Raw genomic sequence first — 8721 nt, forward strand, 5'->3', positions numbered from 1 at the left:
GACTAATGCCTGTCTGCACTTGTATTCTTGCTTCACATTCATCACCAAGTTGTTTCATGATACGGTTACAGTATTAGGCTTAGGTCTGGTTAGGGTTAGGTTAGGTTAGGTTAGGTTTGGTTTGGTTTGGTTTGGTTTGGTTTAAGAGTCCTGGATAGTATTTATCAGCGTCATTGTTGGACTTGAGTGTAGCAAAGGATTGTTTTTCTTTAAATGTAAGTGTGGTGATGTTGGTGTAAGTGTGGTGGTGTAAGTGTGGTGATGTAGGTGTAAGTGTGGTAGTGGTGTAAGTGTGGTGGTGTAAGTGTGGTGGTAGTGGTGTAAGTGTGGTGGTGGTGTAAGTGTGGTGGTAGTGTAAGTGTGGTGGTAGTGTAAGTGTGGTGGTGTAAGTGTGGTGGTAGTGGTGTAAGTGTGGTGATGTAGGTGTAAGTGTGGTGGTAGTGGTGTAAGTGTGGTGGCGGATGTGTATCGAGGTGTTACTGGCAGACAGCATACCAGTACACAACGTTTGCTTGAGAAGTTAGTCCCGTGTTCTTGCTGAGGTGAGACTCATACTTTATCCAGCAATTGCCTGAAAAAAAAGAAGAGGAGATATAAGGTAAAATAACACATCTAGATTAATATTCTACCAAAGCTTGATGTTATTGTTATTGTACCAAGATATTTATTAGCGATCGGTGGGGTGACCTTCATTAATGACCTGTTTTGACCATGACCTTTGTAGTTAAAACAAGAAATGTTCTGTGTTGAGCTATTGCTGAGCTCAACCAGACATAGAAGTTTTTTTTTAGGGGGGTGAGGGGCAAACAAACAAAATAATAAGGTTTGGGGAAAAAAATATTGTAGGGTTTGATCAAAATATCAATCAATAAAGTTTGATTACCACAAATATGAGTGAAGGCTGGCTGAAATAGTCAAGGAAAAAAGAATCGATTAATGCGCATAGAAGACTTAGTAGACTATCTTCACTTGGAGTTCATTATAAGACACATTTATACGACGATTCATTAAATCATAAAGGATATTTAGCTTAAGGTAATCAAGGAGAAGACTTACCTCGGACATAGCAGACAACACTGAGACAGCCGTAATGGTAGCAATGGGGCATGGTGTCGCCTAAGTCCAGCGTGTTGTGAGGGAACTGAGAATGATCGTAGCCTAGGAAGTTCGTAGCGTACTTAATGACCATCCGGCAGTCTGTAGAATGAAGGGGAAGTTCGGTATTTGTAGTCACACTTTTTTTATTTTTTGTAAGGCCAGAATCATGGTCGATTATAAGACAAATATTCAGTACACCCAAATAATCCACAAGTTCTGTGTTCGAGTACTGTCATGTGCAGATAAATCATCCTCTCATGAAAACTTCGTCATGCACCTCCAAGCGTGGACCAAATGATGTGTCGTAAAAAAATATAGTTTTAAAATATTGATTTCAAAAGATCCTGAAAAAACCCACGCCCCTTAAGTACTCTAGCCAAGAGACATAGTGAACCATTAATTAAATTAAAGAGGTGAAGGACGCCCTTGAAGCATTGGGTCACTTAAGAGTAGGAGATAGACGTATTCATCGGGGAATTTTTCTGGTGAGAAGTGGAAGTGATATGGCTAGAATTTTTGGAGAGAGGCGGAGACAGATTTCTGAAGAAACAGTTTTCAATCTTGAAAGGCAGTCGGCGAGGAGTCACCCTTCAGGCGGAAAATCGCTCTTTTGGTATTTTGAAGATATTTTTTGTTTAGCATGAGTGGTATTATTGTACAGTATTGTCGTCTCATTGTAATCAATTACAACGAACCTAATCCTATAATAACATTTATTAGTGTACGGAAGTAATAGTACAGATATAATGGTACTGACCAGTATGGCCCAGGGCGACCTGGTTAAGGACGTAGGTGTGTGCAGTACAGGCGTAGCCCGGTAGGTCGTAGTCGTGCTTCGAGTAGGCGGGCTGTTCGTAGGGCAGCAACACACTTCCCACAGGACAGAGGGCAGTGGCGTTAAAAACCTGCCAAAGGTACGTGTTACTTTACCTCTAGTATAACGAGAAGCAAAAAATAAATAAAAAAATCCTTGGTTTATAGGGTGAAGGAGTAGAGCCTAACAGAAGGGCTCCCCTGTTCCAAGTTTTCATAAACATAATGTACAAAACACATTCTCTTAGCTACAAGGCAAATCAGTGATGTCGCTGGTCGCGCAGATCTTTGTTTACAGAAGTAATCCATGATATAAGCAGGAGATAACATAAGAAATAAGTTGTTGTGTACGGATCGGATAGTTGGCTCTGACGTAGCGAGGAGCGTCATGGGTACAGTATTAGAAAAGTTGGCACGGACGAGCACAAAAATAATGGGGCCACTCATCAATAGGGGTTAGTTACTCGTCAATAGGGGCCACGCATCAATGGGGCCGCTCATTAATGGGGCCACTCGTCAATATGGAGATATTTATACTTGTTATGGATGTAATACTCCCGAAGTAGTAAGTTGCAGACTTTGAGAAGATGAGATGGATGCATTAATATTTTGAGAATTGATGATGATAAATATAAAGGAGAAGACTAGTAAGAGTTGGTTGGGATTGTCCATTCGAAGATTGACAAAGAAAAATAAATATGCACTTTTACTTGACAAAATAATGCGACGTAATAACCTAACCTAACTTGATCTAATCTATGCTAAACTACCCTAATCTAACTTAATCTAAACTTACAGGGAATTAGAACTTTATATTAGTTTTTGCCCTGTAGGATTTTGCCCATGGGATCTGTCCGGTGGAATTTCCATAAAATCTGTTTTTGTTTTTGTCAATTGCATTTCATCTGGTAGTAATTACCTTCTCAGGAACGTAGACACTAAAGTGACTCCAGTCTGTTTCATTGGCCAGATACAGGTGGTCTCCCGCTAAGTAAGGCACCGTGTTCAGCAGCTCACACTCCTGCGTGACACCTGTCAGCATGTTCAGCATAATGTTCATATAAAATTTTAAAGATAAAAAAGAACTCATGTGTAACAATGCCTCCTACCAGAACATCATGAAGTCAGTTCAGTCTGTTACAGTTCACACATTAGTACTATTGATTGGTTGTGTCCGACCTTCTGCATACGATACAAGCGTGTGATTGTGTTGGTCAGGGCTTAGGTTACATATTAATACAAGTTGTTTACAGTTACTCATAATATTGGAAGTGTTTCATATAGTTCCTCATGGTAATGGACGTGAGTAAGAGCCAGAAGATACAATACCGGCAAGAGGTTTTTTTTTTTTTTTTAACTCACCGTTGTGGTTGAAAGATAAGCAGTGGACGTTCTCTGTACAGTGGATGCCGCACGTGGTGCTGGCAGACACCACACTCACCATTAACGAGCCTTCCTTCATATAGCGCTGGCCAGGACCTGGATATTGAAGACTTTTATTAAACTACCCTCAACACTGATCAACACAGCTGTAAATGAGTACCTAACTTTTCAGATGGGGAAACGGAGGAGGTCGAGTGCTTTATTTTGTGCCAGAGGCTTAGTGTATTTAGTGCTGTCGCCACACTACCTCTAACTGATGGGTCGTCGGGGTCAAGAGACAACCCGCTTTCGACTTTTAACATGAATAACTCATGTTTTAAACTGAAGTGGTTTATATGTTTTAGTCATTGGGGTCGCTCGTTATTTGGGCCACTCATCAAAAGGGGCTACAGTTACTCGTCAATAGGGGTCCACTCATCAACTGGGGCCCGCTCGTCAGTCTGGTCCTTGTAGATCCAACTGGCCGTGGGTGTTCTTTGATGAAGGAGAAAATGCTGTAAATAAATATATATTCCAAATCTTCTTTTATTGGTGGAATATGACAAACTTTTATGTATCATTGTACAGTATGTATGTGCGACAGATGGATGTTGCATTCGCGTCCGCGGAGCATGCGCAAAAGATCGAAAACTAACCACAACGCGTTATGGTTGTTAGGAAAATGGCGATAAGCGAAATTTTGCTGTAGGTTAGGTAAGGTTACGTTACGTTTGTTAGATTAGGTTAGGTTGTATCTAATCTATTGTACAGTAGGTGCGCGTGATCCACGTATATGCTGAAAAGTTATCAGTGGTAACCATTTACGAAACACGTCTAATTCACGATTTTTGGGGTTCATGTGATTATATTTTCCGGGTTTTTTACATTAATCAACATAGTTTATACCCTATTTACTGTACTAATGCTATATCTGGAAGGCTTTCTATCACTCAAATACCTTGGGCGGTAATCGTTCAGATCACACCCTAAGTGTTAATGTGAGCTCAAAGTCGAACTGATCGTGTCGTTAACGTGTAGTGAACTGGTACTGATCTGATGAGTCTGTATTTATTTCATACGTGAATATCTTCTTTAAGAAAATACTGTAGCCTAATAAATTGTAATCAAAATGGAGGTAATATTTCAAGCAATGGTCGTTGCATAATGCACTATCTATTTTTTGTAATATAAAATTAGTATACTCTTGGAGATAATGTAATTACGTCATTAGTGAGTATAAAGGATATGTGAAGTAAGTTATGTCAAATGTTACAACATGCCCTTCGCAATACAAGAAAATATATATATCGCCTGTACTGTAGATGCTCCTTTTTTCAACATATAGTTAGGGTGGTTGATCTTAGTGTCGTAAACTGGGGTCTAACCTTGGTGTAGAGGGCCGTATGTGTATTGATTAGTGTTCATGAATTCAGTTGTTTCGAAACTTCTAAGAATAGAGGAGAGATGATGACAGTGTACCTTCAGGTGTCATCTCATATGCGCACATAAATATTTTGTCTTTGATTTAGAATCACGATCAACTTGCGGATGGACACGACAGTGTGTGTGTGCGTGTGCGTGTGTGTGCGCGTGCGTGCTAGTGGTGTGTGTGTGTGCGTGTGTGTGCGCGCGTGCAAGTGGTGTGTGTGTGCGCGTGCAAGTGGTGTGTGTGTGTGTCCCCGATAGTATTTATCGCTTAGGCAACCACCACCTTCACCACCACCTTCACTGCCACCACAACCACTACCACTTGGTAAATTAAGCTGGTAAGCGTATATGATGGAGGGAATATCCTTGACCAGAGGATCCGATGTATTGTTGAATACTTGAGAGGCAAGAAGTTAGTTGGTGACGGATAAGACACATCTATAGCAACAAGTTAAACGTCTTTAAGATTTTATTCAATTTTTTCAATTTCAATTGTTTATTCCTTGATAGAGGAAGCGGGATCCTAGTGCTGTCACTAGGTACCCCTGTACAATGACACCAGAAGCATCTGGCAAGTGTGACAAGTATATACAGTATAAATATTATAAAGGGGCTTACTAAAGCCTAAGGAAGGAAGGAAGGATATTCCTTTAACACATAATCAATATTATTTACAAAATATCTGGCCAGTATGGGGAGGATCATCGTGTCTCCGTCAGGGGGTCGTGGAGTGGTGGTCCAGCAGGCGTCACGAAAGCGTTGTGTGTGGGGACATCTTAGGAGGAAGATTTTATTAGATTTCATTTTGAGAACTTCTATATAAAATCAAACTGTAAGCCTCAGTTCTAACTGTATTAAATTTGGCCACTCCAAATCTTAACCGAAAATACATAATTTCATTGGAGTGAAACTTTCCAAACTATTTTCATCAGGATCCGCAGTTCGTAATTTTTCAGCCGATGTTTTATCAAGACTTGTGTGCAGGTCATGTGACAACTGAGAACAAGCAAACACTATCTCAACAAAACAAAGTCTTGGACATTAAACAACACCAAAAGCTTAAGAATGAAGAGACATAAAATCAATATAAGAACTTGAGATATGAGAACATTATATTATGAAAGTGGAGAGTACACACATGTTTACAGGAGGATGACAAGCTTTTAGTGGGACATTGAAGGGTAATGTGAAATAAGATAGGTTCAAATATATTAATGAAAAAGAAGTTTGCTCCATATATCCAGGTGATGAAAGAATAGGAGGCGTGTTGGTATTCTTGTAAACCAAAAGTTGTGTAGCTTTGGAAAGAGTTATTGAGCAGTATCAGATAGTTCTGTTAGTTAAGTTCCAGTGCTGAGCCTACGGCCCTGCCAGTACTTCAGACATGTGCATCAACTAATAATAACGAGGATTTAGGAAAAGTTTTACAGACGTTTAAAGAAGACATAAGAAGATGTGATGTTTACTGAATGTCAGATTATAATGTTTGATTTTAATACAAAGGAAAGGAAAGGAACCACCAGAAGTAGGACTGCATAGCCTAGATACCGTATATTGCAACTGTATAAGTCGACCTGGTGTATAAGACGACCTTAATTATTTCAACTGAAATTGGTGATCTAGACTTATACCTGGCAGTTAAGTCAACCCCCTAAACTGTAATTTGAAAGCTACATCGTCAGAGTTAGTTAAACTTGCAAACAGATTAAATGACTTTCATAAGAAAATCAAGATAGTACGTGTGCATATACATAAACTAACAACACTTTAGACATCTTTAGACATAGATATTGTCAGGAACTAAATAAGATTAAGAAACTTGAACCCAAATTAAGATCTATCCAGGGGCAGACTGTGGGTCACACCATGTTCCAGTTATGATTTTGGTTTGGATAAAACTTCTGATATTTATAAGAAAAACGTTAGATTATATAAACGGGACTTAGAAAATCTGAAAACAGAGACAGACATAATATAAAATTACAACCCAATACAGATTGTCGGGATTGTTACAAGGACTTGAATAACAAGAAATAAAACAGCATTGGTATTTGATCAAAGAAATACTAACAGTCGGGGGAACACTTACTTGTATAGTTCAAAAGAGGAACGAGGCTGAGAGTGAGTGCATCACAAATTACATTTGAAACAAAATATTAAAAAGGACTATGGAGAGGCTAGAGAAAATTTTATAAATAGGAAATGCAAGAATATAAAAGATGATGACAGGAGACACAATATCAGGAAAATGTATAGAGAGAGGGGGGAGGGATGCCAGAAATCCACTAATCCCCACACCAACACGTGTTGGTGTGGGGATTAGTGGATGACATCATTATGACCTGACCTCATGTTTAATAAGGTCACCCTGTATATTTAAGCCTCTCTCTGTCCATGTAATCCAGTTGCCTCTGAAGATGTCTTGAATAAAGACGAAAGCTAAGGTGCTCCGTTATTTCCCTTTTCCTGTGTAATTTTATCAAGATTTATCTTTCCCACGATTTCATTGTGGATCTACATGATATATATATATATATATATAAAGCACTGTACCATGATAATGATACAGTGAATGTAAACAACGTAAGGGAAATAAAGATCAAGCTACCAGTTTCGGAAATATTAGTTGGAGATAATGTGAGAAAAATTATGAAACTTGTGGAGTTAATAATCTTCCAGCAAAGTTTATAAAAAGTGGATCGGAATAAGATGAAATGTTTGACTAAAGTATGCAACTCTATTTGGTACACAGGAAACCTTCCTAGTGATTTCAGAAAATAAATATTTGTATTATTACCTGAAAATCCAGGAGCCTTGGAGTGCACCCAGTTTAGAACAATTAGTATTGTATTTGTAATCATGTCTACAAATTTTTATTAAACATGTTTCAAATAGAGTGAAAAGTGAAATAGACAGCAAGTTATCTGAACAACAAAATGTTTTTAGAAAGGAATAAGGAAGGAGAACACTGTCGGGCTTGATAATTAGGAGTGAAAGAGCCTTAGAGGTCCCCAAAATATTGTTTCCTTATTTTGGTCTTTAAAAACCTTTTTCAAATGGTAGAACACAATAAACTAAATAAATACCGTCGAAAAATAGGCATGAATGAATTTTATCAGTCACAATTCTTAAAAAAAAAAAAAAAAACTTTACTAGCAACAGGAAGCTACAGTGTTCGTAAATGATGAACTTAGTAGTTAGTTCAGTGTGAAACAATGAGGAAGAGAAGGCTGTGTTCTATCTCCAACATTGTACAGTATAATAATTGTTCAAACTTCTTATTGAGAGAAATTGTAAGCAGTGATGAAGGACACTGCACAAAACCTGACTAGCCCCTGTAAACACACTAGTGAAGGAGACTGTACATGTAAGACTTACTTGAGTTCTGCCAGTAGTAGTAGAGCCCCGGGACAACCTGCACCAGTGACAATAACAGTAATACCAGCACCATCAAGGTCTTCATGACGTAGGCGTTACAGAAGGAGGGTGAGTGTTGTCAAAGATGCAGGAGGACTGAGTACTGTAATGTTTTCTGTCGGGGCGTAGTTTGTTGACAGCGAGCGTACTTGACTCGGTTGACGTGAGTCCCGTAAAAATGTGCATTGATTCTGGCGACGCAGTACAGTACAGTACTCCGGCCATATGAAGATCAATAGGCCACATCACAAATTCACGAGAACATGATAAAACTTCATTCGTTTTCTTTTGAGGTCATGTTTTGATTTTATATTCTAGCGACAAGCGTCTGCTGTCCAACAACCTCTCAAGAGTTTAGAACAGTGGTTCTTAACCTTTTTAGGGTCGTGTCCCCTACAGCAGTTGGTCCTCATCTCCACGCCCCCCTCCTTCCTTCATATAAAATTCTAAATCTCAAAATTCTAAAACCATGATCATAAACACTACCACCACATGGCCATAAACATCACTCAGAGTAGACAACCTTGATTACAATCCATTTTTGAGTAAGCATATTTCATTCTCGTTATTAAAATGAAACAATTAGCATTTTTTTCAATTGAT

The 8721-nt window shown here is 38.8% G+C and overlaps 1 protein-coding gene across 1 annotated transcript; it reads right to left on the minus strand.

Annotated features, from left to right (window-relative positions):
- Positions 1 to 403: 403 nt before the first annotated feature.
- On the minus strand, positions 404 to 8285 carry LOC121878836. Its single transcript, XM_042385250.1, has 6 exons — positions 8080 to 8285; positions 3274 to 3390; positions 2831 to 2943; positions 1856 to 2003; positions 1057 to 1197; positions 404 to 571 (listed from the first exon to the last, which is right to left on the minus strand). Exons 1-6 carry the CDS (start codon positions 8162 to 8164, stop codon positions 477 to 479), a joined length of 699 nt encoding a protein of 232 aa, XP_042241184.1. The 5' UTR covers positions 8165 to 8285; the 3' UTR covers positions 404 to 476.
- Positions 8286 to 8721: the final 436 nt, after the last annotated feature.

The sequence above is a fragment of the Homarus americanus genome, unplaced genomic scaffold, assembly GCF_018991925.1.
Source record: "Homarus americanus isolate GMGI-L3 unplaced genomic scaffold, GMGI_Hamer_2.0 scaffold56579, whole genome shotgun sequence".
In the NCBI taxonomy this organism is placed as follows: Eukaryota; Metazoa; Arthropoda; class Malacostraca; order Decapoda; family Nephropidae; genus Homarus; species Homarus americanus.